This window comes from Pseudophryne corroboree, chromosome 9 (assembly GCF_028390025.1).
Source record: "Pseudophryne corroboree isolate aPseCor3 chromosome 9, aPseCor3.hap2, whole genome shotgun sequence".
NCBI lineage: Eukaryota > Metazoa > Chordata > Amphibia > Anura > Myobatrachidae > Pseudophryne > Pseudophryne corroboree.
Window position 1 is genome coordinate 80,579,696 of NC_086452.1, and position 18,091 is coordinate 80,597,786.

Genomic DNA, 18,091 nt, shown 5'->3' on the forward strand with positions numbered 1-18,091 from the left:
AGCATAACTGTCTTTCTATAATATGAGAGGCAATTACAAGCCAAGTGAATTATTTAATACATTTACACTAAAGGCATGATCTCAGTATGGTGCCCATGATTAGAACGCCTGAATTAACTCTACACTGATACATTATAATAATGCTGTAAATAGTCTAAAATAATCATCCCAAACGCCTCAAAATTGTACATAAATTGTATTTAATGATGTCTATTATGTGTTAACATTAGGGGGAGATGTATCAAACCTTGAAGAGAGATACAGTGGAGAGAGATAAAGGGGTCTATGCACTAAGCCTCGTTGAGAGATAAAGTGCACGGAGATAAGGTACAAGCCAATCAGCTCTCAGCAGCCATGTTACAGGCTGCATTTGAAAAATGGAGCTGATTGGCTGGTACGTTATCTCCTAGCACCTTATCTCTCTCCAAGACTAGTACATAGACCCCAGAACATCAACATATCTGCTCCTACAGTAACTGCCTGTAAAATGACAGTAGACGAAGCTGATTGGTTGGCACTTTATCTCTCTCTCTAAGGTTTGATACATCTCCTGCCCCCCCACATGGGAAACTCGTAAGAAAACTAGCATAAAGGTAAAAGTGGTGTTGGCCATAGAAGTCAATAATATATTTAATTTTCCAAACATTACTTTCCACCATTTTCTCTTTGCGCCAATTTCATACTTCTGTCTACCATCACAGGGCCTACTGCCAACAACCAGATGACTAGATTTCCTGGTATCCCAATAATACTGACACCTGCGCTCTTTGAGCATTATAAAGTGCCATTCTCAGTCCCCCCCCCCCCCCCCCCCCCACACATTGTCCCCTAAACCAATTGAGTGCCAGGGGGTCTGCAATGCATGAGACATTACGGACCCCTCTAGCACTGAGCTAGAGTATATCAAATAAGCAGTAACAAACACTACTGACCTTTCCCAAAGATAGGGCCCTCTTCAGTAAGGGGTTTCCATTTTGTGCCAGTGGCTAAATCCTTCAAGTGTTCCTCCAATTGTGTGCCTATGGCAAAAATCCTTAGTGAATAGGGCCCAATAATAATTATAGCTCTGTATATTATTTATATATCATACATGTACAATATTAAATTTAGGAGCACAAACCTACTCCTCAAAAAAAAAACACAAAAAAAAAACACAGCAAAATATAAAAGACAAGAGAGCATATTGCAGTAAAACAATTATATACCGTACTAAAACTGCAATTTTCAAAATTCATGCAACTTTAATTTTCTAATTTGTACATTTCTTCCTGTAGCTCATGCCAAATGCATTGCTTTACCACTACGGGTTCCTTCTTTATATTTCACCGACCTTTTCAGAACAATCAGGCAGCATTGTTTATTTTTACTGACGTTGAATATGTCACAGGACTGTTTTGTAATTGCAGAACTGTCCAGTGCACAAAGTGCAGATGATCTATGCCATGTTCAAGGGCAGTGAAGATAAGCAACTCTGCCAGGGTGATAAAAATGGGCTTCCAAGAAGGAAACTAGAGTGAAAAAGCAATGTATAATAGTATACATTGCGCTATATCCTCGGGTTCAGTATGATTTACCGACGGACACAATACCGATGGTCATAATCCCGACAGCCATTGATCTACAGTCAAAATACAGACACGGTCAAAATACCGCCATTCATTATGCCGGCATGTTGAAAATGCCGACATAGTCAGAATACCGACATTTGAAATGCCAGCATGTCAAAATACCGACATGAGTTTTTCTGGGGTTTTTTGTCAATGTCGACATAGGTTGACATGGACACTGTCTAAGTGTACTGCGTCCCCTCGCATGGCAAGTGCGCCACGGTGCCTCGCTGCACTCGGCACACTATTATATTCTCCTTCCAGGTCCACTGGGATGGTAAAGTATGAACAAGTCTGTTTTGGGGCAAAAATCCCTTAAAAACACGTCGGAATTTTGACATTTTGGCATTTCAAATATCGGTATTCTGACTATGTCGGCATTTTGAACATATAGGCATAATGAATGTCGGTATTTTGACCGTGTTGGTATTTGAACGTCGGTCAATGGCTGTCGGGATTAGGACCGTCGGTATTGTGTCCGTCGGTAAATCAACTGCTACCTCTATCCTCTATATGAAAGTTAAACATGAACCAATGCATGGTCTTAAATGTACATCTCACACCCAAAGAACATAATATAAATATATTATTGCATATTACAACGGACATTACAATAGACAACAGATGTGAGCTTCAGGCGTGGGGAAACATTAATTGGTCAAGGGACAAATAAAGAAAAGTATTTACAGACAATAATATCTAAATTCAGCGCATTTATGGGCTCATACAGTAAATTGAAGGATCTTTACTAATGTGCAGGAAGTCATGCACAATGCTACAATTTAAACAATATTGGCTACAATATTGGATGATAGTATACATATTTAGTACAGTTTAACACAAGCTAATTGTGACGCTTCCAATCCAGGAGTATCCAATCACGGTCCTCAAGGCACACTGAGGGATAAATTTACTAAGATGCAAGTTCTATTTAAGATGGGATGTTGCCCATAGCAACCAATCAGATTCCAGGTATTGGGGTCTATTCATGAAGCAGTGAAAAGAGTGAAGAAGTGAGCCTGTGGAGAAGTTGCCCATGGCAACCAATCAGCTGCTCCGTACATTTGTATAGTATGCAAATTATAAATGTTACTTCAATGCTGATTGGCTGCCAGGGGCAATTTCTCCACTGGCTCACTTCTCCACACTTTTCACTGCTTCATGAATAGACCCCACAATTTTCTAGAAGGTGCTAGATAAACGAGAGTAGTATTCCCCGAGGCCAGACAAAAACATTACTGGATTTAGTAAAATCTGCCAAAACTGTAGCCAATTAAGGTCAGATTAACCATTTCACCAGCAATATTATGCCGCAGACAAAAATCCAACCATTTCATATTTTCCCAGGCCCAGTTTCTGTTACAACACATAGAGGAAGATACTTACTGCAAAAGAACTGTTTGAAAAAAATTGACTAAAGTATTTATGCTTCTGCCCAACCATGGGCCTTAATTCTGTTGAAACACCCTCTCTGAATGCCCAAGTATAGCCCAATTCCACCCCTTCAATAGCAAGTTGGGTTGTGAATGCAATACATACAGTTCTGCATTGCACCCACTTGTGCATTCTTGGTTCCAGAGCATACTTGCATACCTGACCCTCTCCATGAGGGAGAAAATGCTCTGTTCCTGGACTTTCCTGGTAATGTATGATTGCCATCACCTGTGGTGAGCTAGTTAATTGATAAGAAAGGTGATTCACCACAGGTGATGGCAATCATACATTACCAGGAAAGTCCAGGAACAGAGCATTTTCTCCCTCATGGAGAGGGTCAGGTAGGTAGGCAAGTATGTTCCAGAGAGAAATAAATGTGTTCTGTAAACAGGTTTGCATTCAACACTGCATCCTGCATTATATACTGTTTAAATGTAAGTTTAATTATTTTGCAGACCTGTTTTATAAATGCTGTTTTATGTACTTCATAAAACAATGTAAGATGGCAGGAACACGCCCATAAACCAAATTCATCTGAATATGGTAAATCCTTTTATTAAAACAGCATCAATGGTAAACACAGCTAAGATATTAATGAATGAACTGTTTTGGGAATCTAGCCATCAATCCTGTTGTAGGATATGGTTTGCTTAGAATAAGGAGACTGTTTGGAGTATTTCTTGAAATAAGGAACATGTATTGCAGCTCTTCGAATTGATTGTAAGGAAGCAGATTCTAGACAGCTGCCACTTCCATTGCAATCCGCTCCGTGCTTTGTGATGTCCCACACATGGGAACAAAACACATTTGATTGTGATTAAGGGAAAAAAGGGCAGAATTTAAAATGCAGAAGAGGGAGGTGTGAGAGCAAGGAAAGAGAAGACGAGCATTCTGTCAATTGTAGCTGCCAATGTGGGCTTCAACGGACGATCATAAACAATACAGCGAGCCTTGCAGGAATTAATTCTTATCTGACGCACTAAGGAACAGATCAACTAGTTTAACTCTTCTGTGGAATGCTGATCTAACTCAGAATGATCAGATGTACATGCTGAACTACAGCAGAAGAGAATAAAAAGATAGATTTAGATCACAACTCTCCATTTCCCAGTTAGACATCGTAAGTACAGACGGTGTGGGGTTTGTATGCTCTCCAATATTGTATGGAGTTTGTATGTACTCTAAATACTGTGTGGAATTTGTATGACCTCTCCTTGTTTGTGTAGGCTTTATCTGGGTGCACCGGTTCCCTGCATTCTCCCAAAAATATAGGTTGGTTAACTGGCTTCTGATTGAAATGGACCTTAGTGCGTATATGTGGGGGGTGGGGTTGGGGCAATTTAGTCTGTAATCTCTAATTGGGCAGAAACTGAAGTGAATTACTAAATATTCTCTGTACAGCGCTGCTTAGTATAGTGGCAGAATATATAAATAACAGATACTTACAATAATAGTGAACTTATTGGTATTTACTGTATAATATACCAATAAGAAGAAACGTAAAATGCTTCATAATGTAAAGGACTTATAAGCTAATTATTGTGCCAGTGCTGTATATTAATTTATTGTTATCAGGCGCATGTTTGTTAATCATTAACAGTTATCAGTTATTTATATAGCACACACATATTCCTCAGCGCTTTCAGAGAATAATTGTCCATTCACATTAGTCACTGCCCCAGAGGAGCTTACAATCTATATTCCCTACCACATGTACACGCACACACATTCACACTAGGGTTAATTTTTGTTGGGATCCAATTAACCTACCAGTATATTTTTGGATTGTGGGAGGAAACCGGAGTACCTGAAGGAAACCCACGCATGTACGGGGAGAATATACAAACTCTACACAGTTAGGGCCATGGTGGAAATTGAACCCATGACGTCAGTGCTGTGAGGAACTAATGCTAACCATTACACCATCCGTACCGCCTGTTATCAATTGCTGATGTACATTTTCCCAGTGCTGGATATTAATTTATTGGTATCAGGTGCATGTTTGTTATTAATGGCTGACGTATTAGGAGATAATCGCTGTGTCTCCTCTAAATCTATAAATATATTCCCATCTAGATGAGCGCTCTGGCTGAATACAGCTCAGTTGTGAAGGGTTGTACTGAGCAGCAGATTCTCAAAATACCGATCTTTTTTCAGTTCCAGAATATGCTGTTTAGAAGGTGATTTTAATCGATCATCAAGCCAAACTATGCCCCTCATAGTTTGCATGCGCTGATATTTAGGCTTTGCCAATTGTGACTGTTTAATATGAAAGTGCAATTGTACAATTACCCACTGCCAGAGCAGCCATTTATGAGGCCTGGCAACTGTGTGTGGTGGTGGTGATGTGTGGTCAGTGTCGGACTGGGGCGTGAAGGGCCCACCGGGGAAATGCAGTGGGGCCCATGTTTAGAGGCTTGGAAAACCATTAGTGTATGGTATGGACCCCTTGATAAATATGTATATAGTAAATACTGCTAGCGAATACATGATAATGTACCAGATTAATAACAGCAATGTACTGTAGTGAATACACCATAGTCCTGTGCATATAAGGTAACCTATGTATAGTGTATAACTCAAGTGCTCAGTCTGGAACCTGATCCCTAGAGGAAGGGGTGGGCCCCAGGCAGTGGCCCACCGTTGGTTTCCCCTGTACCCATGTAGCATACTTGCCTACCTGACCCTCTCCATGAGGGAGAAAATGCTCTGTTCCTGGACTTTCCTGGTAATGTATGATTGCCAACACCTGTGTTGAGCTAGTTAATTGATAAGAAAGGTGTTTCACCACAGGTGATGGCAATCATACATTACCAGGAAAGTCCAGGAACAGAGCATTTTCTCCCTCATGGAGAGGGTCAGGTAGGCAAGTATGCCATGTAGGCCAGTCCAATCATGTGTGTGGTCCATCCACCATGGAGGCCTCCTTTTTTTTCAGCTTGCATGGAGGCCCATGTGAGCATACTGGAGCCAAATGTGGGCTTCCAGTTAACATGTGACAATAATCCATACTTGCCTACCTGACCCTCTCCATGATGGAGAAAATGCTCTGTTCCTGGACTTTCCTGGTAATGTATGATTGCCATCACCTGTGGTGAAACACCTTTCTCATCAATTAACTAGTTCATCACAGGTGATGGCAATCATACATTACCAGGAGAGTCCAGGAACAGAGCATTTCCTCCCTCATGGAGAGGGTCAGGTAGGCAAGTATGCAATAATCCCCTTCATTGCCAGATCTTGCTATGGTGCCAGGTGATTGTGAGTTACGCCCCTGCATAGCAACCTGTAAGATATGAACTTTGATTGATGTAGTCAAAATGAGACATCAACAGCAAATGTCGAATATGTTTGGTTGTCGTGGGATTTTGTAAATTTGCATTTTGTTAGTAAATAACAACATATGTCTCAAAGTGCGTGCAGTCATAGTTGTTTAGGACAAAAGAAACATAAAAAGGAAACTTTCATCAAGATACAAAAAATATCTATTTAATACACTGTGTAAAGTGAAATATGAATGAACTTTTAATTATATACATAAAGGAACAAAGACCAAACTTGTCCTTCTGAGGAGCTTGAGAGAAGCACTGTCAGTGACGCATACCTCCCAACATGACACTCTCCAGGAGGGACACAATGCTCTGCTTCTGGACTTTTCTCTTAGTGTATGATTGCCGACACCTGTGTTGAACAGGCTAATGGATAAGAAAGGTGTTTCAGCACAGGTGATGGCAATCATGCAGTAAGAGGGAAGTCCAGGAGCAGAGCATTCTGTCCCTCCTGGAGAGGGTTATGTTGGGAGGTATGAGTGACGTAGCAGTGTTATCAGTGCCGCCATACAGGGTTCAAGGCCAATAGGGTGCACCATCGCTACCCATTATCACCTGTGTTCACTCTGTGGGGTGCCTAGAAGAACACCCCGTAGCATGTAGAGGTCCACTGTGCACCCTTAGAAGATGCTTGGCTCCTAGCTTTCTGCTATCTGTACCCTCTTCCATAACATTCGGATGTCATATGTGCTGAGGGTGGCAGGGATTGGCACTGAGCCCTCTCACTGGTATGGTACTACAAAGAAGCATACCTCCCAACATGACCCTCTCCAGGAGGAACAGAATGCTCTGCTTCTGGACTTCCATCTTAATTTGATTGCCATCACCTGTGGTGAAACGCCTTTCTTATCAAGTAACTAGTTCAACACAGGTGAGGGCAATCCTACATGAGGAGGGAAGGCCAGGAACAGAGCATTTTGTCCCTCCGTGAGAGGCACCTCTGAATAAAATATGAACTATTATATAACACAAGACAGTTGTTTCCCCCGAGCGCGCACTGAGGAGATGGGGCAGACCTTCTACAATTATTCTATAGATTCCGATCATAGTTTAAAAAAAAAAAAAAAGCATTTTTTCTATGTGTTACAAAAACACCTGAGTTTATGAGTCACCATCACAATGCTATCTGCAGTATTTGATTACCTTCAGTGTAACAGATATGTAGGTCTGTGAAGCATAGTGAAGAATTCCCAGGAGAATTCCGTTATCTGCACCTCTCCTGTGATTATAAATAACCTCCTCGGAAAATCTCAGGTGACAGAAACCGGTATTGCAAAATCAGGACAGAGTGTGTATATATACAGTATGTATATATGTGTGTATGTGTGTGTGTGTATATATATATATATATATATATATATACACACACATATATATATAGCCGGACTGGCCATCTGGCACTTCTGGCTCAGCGCAGCTCTCGGCTCTCTGGTTTGTTCCCTGCTGCCGCCACCCATTGCTAAGCAATATGTGGGCGTTCCGCGAGTCCACGCCCCCTGACTCACGACACGCCCCCATCTGCAGTGTCCGCACGCACGTATGTCAGGGCCGGGTGGACTCCCCAGTCCGTCCCTGTCTACACATGTATAAACACAAAACAGGGAGGATGAATAAATCAATTTTATGTATGACAGCTATATGAAGATGTGCGTTTGATAACACAGTCCTCTTCCATCGGTTTGATATGAGCCTTACAACAATAATGGAGGACGCGACTCCTTCCACTCCGACTCATAGGCATGGTTTCCCTGTTGTCTCTAGTGCCCTCCTTATATCATGGCACTGCCCCTGTCACATGCTCTCAATCACAAAATAGGATAAGTAACCTCTTATCCACAAGATTGGTAAGCATTTCTCCTGAAATACTCTGTGTTGCTGTGGATATTCTATGTATCTCACCAGCTAGAGGTTATTCTATAACTGCCCACTTAAAATCTAATATGTAACAAAAAGCTATCAGACAAAATACAAAATAAGTTTAACAGAAAAGAGAACTAAGCATTAGGGTTGTATTTTTTTTTGTAGGACCTAAAGGGACATTTGTGAAGTGCTGAATAAACAGGAAAGTCTTGAGTCTGTTTTTGAAGGATTCTAGAGTGGGTTCCTCTCGTGGCAGTGAATACCATAGAGTCAGAGCGACAAAACTGAAACCTTGACGCCCAGATGAGTCATTCAACTACAGATAGTAGTAAGCAGGTGGGTCAACAAGGAATCAGAAGCTGCTTCAGCTACCTTAGGTCCTGTCTTGTAGGACTTTGAAAGCCAGTAAACCAATATTGGAATAGATTTACCCTCTTACAGGCAGCCAGTGAAGGGAGTAGAGAATGGGTGTTATGTGCAAGCAGTGCAAATCGTTTGCTGGGAAACCCAGGTAGAGGGCATTGCAGCAGTCTAGGCGTGATGACACAAATACAGGTATGAGTGTAGGCAGATTATTTTAGGAAATGTATTGCTTGATTCTGGCTATGTTCCTCAGATGAGAGAATGAGGATTTGATTGTTGCTGATACCTTAATTGTCAAGCCACTATCCAGGACAACGGCAAGATTCCGCACATGATCAGTGATTTGTAAGGTAGGAGTAGGATTAGGGTTAAAATACTTACCGGGATCCGCCAGGAATCGTATGTCAGGATTCTGACCACCGGAATCCCATAGTTCTATACCAGCCTGTATACTTTTAGTGAAATGCAAAGAAGGCCTTTGCACTGGGCACCTATCTCCATAGAGACTCTGTGGAGCTGGTACAGGTTGAGTATCCCTTATCCAAAATGCTTGGGACCAGAAGTATTTTGGATATCGGATTTTTCCGTATTTTGGAATAATTGCATACCATAATGAGATATCATGGTGATGGGACCTAAATCTAAGCACAGAATGCATTTATGTTTCATATACACCTTATACACACAGCCTGAAGGTAATTTAATACAATATTTTAATAACTTTGTGTATTAAACAAAGTTTGTGTACATTGAGCCATCAAAAAACAAAGGTTTTACTATCTCAATCTTGCTCAAAAAATTCCATATTTTGGAATATTCCGTGTTTCGTAATATTTGGATATGGGATACTCAACCTGTATACGTAATGCCACACATGAGACACACAATTGTGGCAGGTGCCAGCAAACAGAGCCCTTTCAGTAGATAAACTACTCTTATCGGTACTACCTTCAGCAGTCATTTATACAGGGCTGTCTTTTGGGGGGCAACCTGCACCATTAAACATGACCATTCCAATGGACTATGAGGGCACCACAATAAACACCATACATATTTCTGAAGTAATCAACAGGAAATAGAAACAGCTCCATTTTCCCAGAGATTTTGCACATGGACAGTAGATTCTGGCACTGTGTCCAACTGTCCATGTGTTCAGCTCATGCACCAGCGAGTTTCCATACCGGGAGACTGGACTCAGCCCCTTCCTGATAGGAAGCATAACACTGGCTTATTGTGTGTAGCTTTAATAGCTGTTACCTTATAATGCATAGGGCTTTAAAAATGGTATGTGTCGTGGAATTCACACAGTTAATGATTTATGTGATAAAGGCTTGTGGGCTGAGATAGTGTTGGATATACTGTACATCTGTTTGGGTGGCCGTGTTCACGGAAATGCAGGCTCTGCAGGTCTGGATAAAGGGCCTACAGTAATTCAGACCTGATCGTAGCAGCAAATTTGTTAGCAGTTGGGCAAAACCATGTGCACTGCAGGGGGGGGTGGGGGTGGGGGGGGGCAGATATAACATGTGCAGAGAGAATTAGATTTGGGTGAGGTGTGTTCAATCTGAAATCTAAATTGCAGTGTTAAAATAAAGCAGCCAGTATTTACCCTGCACAGAAACAATAACTTACCCAAATCTAACTCTCTCTGCACATGTTATATCTGCCCAGTGGCGGAACAACCGCCAGTGCAAGCAGTGACTCATTACATGCTGCTGTGTGCTGCGGGCCACTACCGCCCGCAGCACACAGCCGCCCCGCCGAGGAGAGGAGCGCAGCGATCACAGGGGAGAAGGAGGAAGAGGGAGATGGAGGAGGGAGCCGCAGCAGCGCTGTGTAATTGGTGGAGGCGCTGCTGCTGCTGTCCCTCTCCTTCACCATAGGCTGTCCTCCGCCGCTCTGCGCTGCTGCGGCTCCCTCCTCCCCCTCCTTCCTCCTCCTCCTTCTTCTCTGCTCGGGATCTCTGCCAGAAGAAGCTGCACAGAGGAGCCTGACTGCCAGCGGAGACGGTAAATATAATCTATTTTTCTTTCTTTCTTTCTTTCTTTCTTTCTTTCTTTCTTTCTTTCTTTCTTTCTTTCTTTCTATTCTGTCTGCCGTAATGTGTAAAAAGGGGGACGCTGCCTGCCGTTATGTGTAAAAAGGGGACGCTGCCTGCCGTTATGTGTAAAAAGGGGACGCTGTCTGCCGTTATGTGTAAAAAGGGGACGCTGTCTGCCGTAATGTGTAAAAAGGGGACGCTGTCTGCCGTAATGTGTAAAAAGGGGACGCTGTCTGCCGTAATGTGTAAAAAGGGGACGCTGTCTGCCGTAATGTGTAAAAGGGGCTCTACCTGGTGTAGTGGTGCTACTGTGCGGCGTAATTTGAATAATGGAGACTACTGTGCACCGTTATATGAATTGGTATTATTTTGTGGCCACACCCCTTCCCCAGGAAGCCATAACCCTATATTTTTTGCGCACTGCCCCTGTTTTACATAGAGGGGGGGGGGCTCCGATGCCGTTTCTTGCACACAGCGCTAAAATGTCTAGTTACGGCACTGTTGCTAGGTATCCATTTCTCTGGCCCTGAGCAGGTCCCCCTCACCAGATCCTCTCCAGGGGTGAGGGGGTGGACTTGGATGGGATGAGGGGGCCCGAAGCATTTTGTCGCACCTGGGCCCACCGCTCGCTAGTTCCGCCACTGTATCTGCCACACCTGCAGTGCACATGGTTTTGCCCATCTGCTAACAAATTTGCTGCTACGATCAGGTCTGAAGTAGGACCATAGAGTCTTCTGCACCTAGTACAGGACAGGTGCAATTACTGACTGGTGACGATAAGACATTTGCTGCACACCCAGATTTGGGCACACATCGAGATGCATACACCTTTGCATATAGGCGCATATAATATATATAATATGAACATTTTTTTCCAGCATCTTTTGACCAATGCACTCCCGATTTACTAACCGCACTGTATCAGGCCCTTTTGCCGGCAGGATTGCACCAATACTGTAAAAGGCTTTAAATAGAATCTGCTTACTCATTATCCAGACAAGAATATGGAACTATATTTTAACATAGAAAGGCTGGCACTTATTTATATACATTCATTTCTTCCCTGCTGCCTGCGAGTGCATCTTGCGGCAGGTACTGTACATGCAGACTGCTTATTAACCTAGATCAGACGTGACTTGCTTTCACTGTCTGTCAATTGAGCTGTTCACAATTTAAAGACTTTTCATCCTCACTGCCACCCCCGAGCCCTAGAGCAGCTCCCTGTCATGTGTGTTTGTGTGTGTCGGGGTTTGGGGGGGGGGAGGGAGAGGAAGGGGGGGGGGGGGGGTTAACAGCTGCCTTCCTTGCCTCCTCCTATGCAAATGATGCTGACTGGCACACATTGCATATTGCTTTATCCGCACTGAGCTAGCGTGGGCTCTCGCTATACGTCTATAGATTCCAATCCCCTGTGGAAAGCAGTTCATTACAAAAACATCAAATAGCTGCAGGTCACCTGTGAGATAATGATCCTGAGAAATGTAATCCAATACATTTGGAGAGGGATTCATAAAATAGTTGTGATTTTATCGAGAAATGCTTTAATGCGACGAGTTGCTCAGCTTTTCATGAACTATTCACAGCAATGTACAGTATAGACAGATAATTGTTAATGCATCTCTTATTGTATACTGTACTTGCCGTGTCTCCTGATATTTCCAGGAGACTGATGAAGATCTAAAAAGTAGACAAGTCTATCTTACCATAATTTATAAGGACATGAGCAGTTGCAGACGATTGCACCAAAGTGGGCATCCTGGCGGTACAATGATTAGTCAACTGCCTCTCAGCATTGAGGTCCTTAGTTCATTTCCCATCAAAGCCCTACCTATGTGGAGTTTGCATGTCCTCACCATGCTTACATGGGTCTCCTCCAGGTACTCCAGTTTCCTCCCACAATCCACTGGTGTATCTATAATGGGTGCAGTGTGTGCGGTGCACACGGGTCTCTGGGACCAGGGGGGCCCACATCGCACTCACTGTTTTAATACTCACCCCTCCGGAGTCCTGTGCCGACGTCACCGGCGCTGTAAAAACCCAGTGTAAACGGCGCATTGGACATTTTCACGGGAGTTCTGCGCATGCACAGTAGAGAAATCACTGGGAAAATGGCTGCTGCGCCATTTTCCTGGAGATCAGCTCATGCGCAGGAGAGTCTGAGCCCTCTAGTGCTCAGACTCTACAGCGCTCCCGGCAGAGAGCAGGGGGCCCGAATGGAGGAGGCTGGACATGGGCATCCTCCTCCTTTAAAGCGCCCCTGCAACAATCCAAAAACGTACTGGAGGATTAATTGGCTGCTAGCAAAAATTAACCCTAGTATGTATGTATGTGTGTGTACCTGTGATAAGGAACATAAGGCCTGATTCATGTTTGTAAGTACAGCAAAAAAGCAAGCAAATGGGCGAAACCATGTTACACTGCAGGTGGGGCAGATGTAATAAGTGTAGAGAGAGTTAGATTTGGGTGGGGTGTGTTCAAACTGAAATCTAAATTGCAGTGTAAACATAAAGCTGTGTAACATTTGTGGGCTACATGCAAAAGCAGTCAGTATTTATCCTGGACAGAAACAATATAAATGTATTTGTTCCTCTTACATGGCAATATGGTTTGTTCCAGATACAAAGTTACTTGTTTTTTTTGCTTTACTTACAAACATGAATCAGGCTCGTAGTTATAGACTGTAAGCTCCTCTGGGGAAGAGACAAGTCCGAGTGACTGAAGAATCTCTGTAAACTGCTGCAGCATATGCGTGTGCTATATAAATAACTTGTAATAAAAGACAGGAAGCCAGCTGACTTTTAACATCTGAGTCAGGTAAGTCCTTGACATGAATACTGTATGCTTTCACAATGAGTACTCATGTTATTGCATCAGAGCTCAGTAATTATAAGCATTAAGATTACAATGCAGGTTTTAAACCAAATGACAGTATACATGCATCAGCATTACTTGTGATTTATCTATCGAGATAAGCCTGAAATCACGATCATTTTAGCAATGAAAAATAAGCACAAATTAGTGATCTAAAATGAGTGACGACCTGATTGATCCCCATTACTGACCTACTTGACCATAGTTAGTACATGGGGTTGGTACAGTATATGAATTAGATTGTAGCTCTGATGAGCAGAGCTGATACTACTCTTTGTCTCACGCCTCTATCTCCTTCAAGGTTCCGGTATAAATGGTCGACCATGTTATGGTCGACAGTCATTAGGTCGACCACTATTGGTCGGCATTGACATGGCTGACATGGACACATGGTCGACACATGAAAATGGTCGACACATGAAAGGTCGACACATGAAAAGGTCGACATGCGTTTTTTTAACTTTTTTTGGTGTCGTTTTTTGCGTAATGTGACTGGGAACCCCAATTAGTGCACCGCGTCGCTTCGCTCGCCATGCTTCGGGCATGGTGCCTTCGCTCCGCTACCGCTCCGCTACCGCTTCGCTCGGCACAGATTACCGTTCCAATCGTAGTCCACGTGGATCGTAAAGTATGGAAAAGTTCCCCAAAAGAAAAAAAAGTTAAAAAACTCATGTCGACCTTTTCATGTGTCGACCTTTCATGTGTCGACCATTTTCATGTGTCGACCATGTGTCCATGTTGACCATGTCAATGTCGACCAATAGTGGTCGACCTAATGACTGTCGACCATAACATGGTCGACCATCTGAACGGATACCCTCCTTCAACGGCCTCTTTTATACGGTGCCTAATCTTATGGGGTGTGGATCATAGGGTCGACCACACTTAGATCGACAGTGTCTAGGTCGACCACTATTGCTCGACAGTAAATAGGTTGACACCCAAAATAGGTCGACACAAACATTAGGTCAACATGAACAAGGTCGACATGAGTTTAAAAATAAATTGGTGTTGTTTTCTCTGTACAGTGACAGGAACCCCAACTAGTGCACCGTGTCACCTCGCATGGTGAGCGTTCGGGCAAGGTGCCTCGATCCGCCACCGCTGCGCTCGGCACAGGTTACCATCCCCAGTTGTAGTCGACGTGGATCGTAATGAAAAAGTAAAAAAAAAGAAAAAAAAAAGTGAAAAACTCATGATGACCTTCTGTCATGTCAACCTAGAGACCATGTCGACCTAGAAACCATGTCGACTACCTACTTACGGGTGGTCGAACTAGAGACTGGATACTGTTCTTATGTTGGCATCTTGCCATTTTTTATATGTCTGTGATGTTACGTTATGTCTTGTTTTATTACTTTTTGTATCCCGTCGGGGTGGCGCAATGCAGTAAGCGGGGGGATGCTTTGCAAGAGGGCGCCAGGCTGGAGTGAGGTATCTTCAACGCCCTGTTGGCTATCCACTGGCTGAGACAACACCCCCAGGTCCCCTCCCCTTATCTATGCTCACTGGCCACTAGCGATGGTCATCGGTGTGTTCACTATCGATGGTTGCCATCGATGGTGAAACTGTGAGTGACCATCGATGGTCACCAACTATGCTATGGGTGACCATCGATGGTTTCACTCATCGATGGTCATCCCTGTTATTACAACTAATGATGACCCGCGGGCCAATCACAGCCTGGGGGCGGGGTTTCATAAGTCTCGGGGGCAGAGCTAAGGGGGATATTCCGAGTTGATCGCTCAATAGCAGTTTTTAGCAGCCGTGCAAACGCTATGCCGCCGCCCACTGGGAATGTATTTTAGCTTAGCAGAAGTGCGAACGAAAGGATCGCACAGCGGCTACAAAATAATTTTGTGCAGTTTCAGAGTAGCTTCAGACCTACTCAGCGCTTGCGATGACTGCAGACTGTTGAGTTCCTGTTTTGATGTCACAAACACGCCCTGCGTTCGCCCAGCACGCCTGTGTTTTTCCTGGCAGGCCTGCGTTTTTTCGAACACTCCCTGTAAACGGTCAGTTGACACCCAGAAACGCCCACTTCATGTCAATCACTCTGCGGCCAGCAGTGCGACTGAAAAGCTTCGCTAGACCTTGTGTGAAACTACATCGGCTGTTGTGAAAGTACGTCGCGCGTGCGCATTGCACCGCATACGCATGCGCAGAGTTTACTTTTTTGCATCATTGCTGCGCAGCGAACATTTTCTGCTAGCGATCAACTCGGAAGGACCCCCTAAGCTCTGTATCCCGGCACCTTGCAAAAAAAGTTTTAAAAAAATATTTGCTTATGCTAAGACATCGATGGGGGAAAACCATCTGGTTCTCTCCCATCGATGGCAAAACCATTCGACATAGACCTTAAACCATCAATGATTAGGAATCATCAATGGTCGGTGGCCATCCATACTGGCCTCCCACCTGCTCCAGGAATTGGGGATTCAGGGGGTCCCCTTATGCTTTGACTCCTAAGAATATATAAAGAAATGGGGCTCTGTTCATTTTAAAGGAAGGTGCAAATGTATAGTTTGCAGAGGGGTGCAAATTACCCTAGTACCAGCCCTGTACCCCGTTGTATGCTATATAATTAAATGTTGATAAGAGAATGTCTATAAATATTTGTGATTCGTATTGTGCATAATCTCTCATTCAGACAGACTGCCACTGTAGAGCTTGGTGACAACTTAAAAATAATAATGACTGTATTAAATGTCAGACTACTGTAGGTATTAGAGTAAGTCCCTATAATTAGCTATGGTACTGTACATCTTACAAAGGGAATGAAGAATGAGCTGTGTGGGGTTAGAGGTTTATGAAATTTTACACCTTGCACCCACTATGTAAAAGACCCTGTAGTTCCCATCCATGGACAATGTACATATAGTATGAGCGTCCGTACGATCCCATAAAGCAAGCTTTAGAACGCATTCTTATCACAGTGGCCTCATTTCACCACCTACTTTCTGCTGAACTGGCAATAAAGTTTCTTTTTCCATCCTGGCCTCTGCAGAGCTGCGATGGTTCAGGAGGGACCCGTTTTACAGTTAATTTAAAAAGCCAGAATTAATTACGATGTGGAAATAAAAGTTATAATAAGCTCACTTTATGGCTACGTTCTTTTTTTTTTTTTCTCGTTCCATCTCTATGTGGTTACAAGACAATAGACGATATGAGTCACATTTACCGACGTCCTATTTGCACAGTATATTTGGCATTATCCTTTGTATTAGTAGTCTGAACATAATGTTTATACGGTTTTGCTGGTGTCACGCTTAGATCAATAATTATGATATCAGTATATGTCTTTCGATTTGCAGATTGTGAATTAAAGGGTATTTATTTATCAATGGCATGAAAGACCAAGGGGCAATTGTAATAGGGTCTGAATTTGCTGAAGGTGCGGAATGCCAGATGGTCTCGGACGTTTTTTTTAAAGCGGCAATCCTTTACAAGGCATGGTTTTCTCTTGTAAATGGTTGCCGCTTTAACAAACCTCCAAGATCGGCCGGCAAGCTGCACCTCCGGCAAACTCGGACCCTTTTACATATGCCCCCAGAAATCATCTGTTTTTGCCAGTGATAGGCCTTCTCCCTGATAGTAAGCCAGCTGGCACTGACAATCGCTGAGCATCACTGGCAACAGAAGGATATTAACAATCCCATGTGGCTCTAGACAATCAAGATGATTTCCAACACTCAGTCCTTTGCTACTCCTTAAGCCACAGTGGACAGTCATCATCTGAAACCTAAATAGCTACACCTGTAACAGTGAAGGTACACCCTCTTCACAGGTACTATCCCTGCCCAACCCTGGATTCCTCGTCCTCTCTATCCGCCGCTGAGACGTAAGGGCTATAATGTTGGCATTGTTGTCATGGTTACGCTTAGTTTTGCTAAACAATGGCCACCAAAACTTCAGATTAGTATTATGTAAAACAGTTTTAGAATGGTTAGTTTATAGTGTGGTGGTGGTGGTGGTGGTGGTGGTGCTCCACTTGGGGTTAATGGTGGGAGGGGGCGGTTGTCAGGGGTGCAGACATAGGGAGATACAGGGAAGGGGCTGGGGATAGTTGGAGGCTACCTATCTGCAAGTAATGAACAGAAGTGTGAATATGAGGAAATATGTACGTCCATGACAGTGATGATCTCAGAGATGATGACTTGAGGCTAAGAGCAGCTGGGGAAGGGTGGAAGTGGGGGTAAATGACCTAACAATAGGCAGGTCTGTGGTTAGCAGGACTGGGAGGGATCTATTCTGGACACTGGTGGACACTGTCACTCAATCTCTCTCAGGCTTCCAGCACAGTGGGCATGCTAAGTCCATCAGTACAGGTCAGCAGGAGACAGCTCCCCTGCTCAGGTCAGCTAGCCCTGTATCACAAGTGTGTCTGGAAAGCCCCCTCCAAGGCTGAATACTCATCACCTTACACAACTCCAGGAACACTTGTAACGTCAATATCTCCCCAGAAGTCTACAACCAAAGATCCTAGGCAAAGATCCAGATTAAAGTCTGTTATTTTCCTGAAGTTCATAATTTCCCACAGGGCTGGTGTGACACATAGCCTCAATTAGATGTGGAAACGTCCTGCA

General features: G+C 43.5%; 1 protein-coding gene across 7 annotated transcripts in view; it reads right to left on the reverse strand.

Moving 5' to 3' along the window:
* The window catches only part of ELAVL4 (ELAV like RNA binding protein 4), a 134,779-nt gene that overhangs the window by 50,138 nt on the left and 66,550 nt on the right, over positions 1–18,091 (reverse strand). For 5 of the 7 annotated variants that reach the window (XM_063939572.1, XM_063939569.1, XM_063939574.1 and 2 more), the window contains exon 3: positions 933–1,019. The exons of the other annotated variants lie outside the window; for them this stretch is intronic. In XM_063939572.1, coding sequence (XP_063795642.1) covers positions 933–1,019 — 87 coding nt within the window. The remainder of the gene's footprint in view (positions 1–932; positions 1,020–18,091) is intronic. 7 annotated transcript variants of the gene reach the window in all.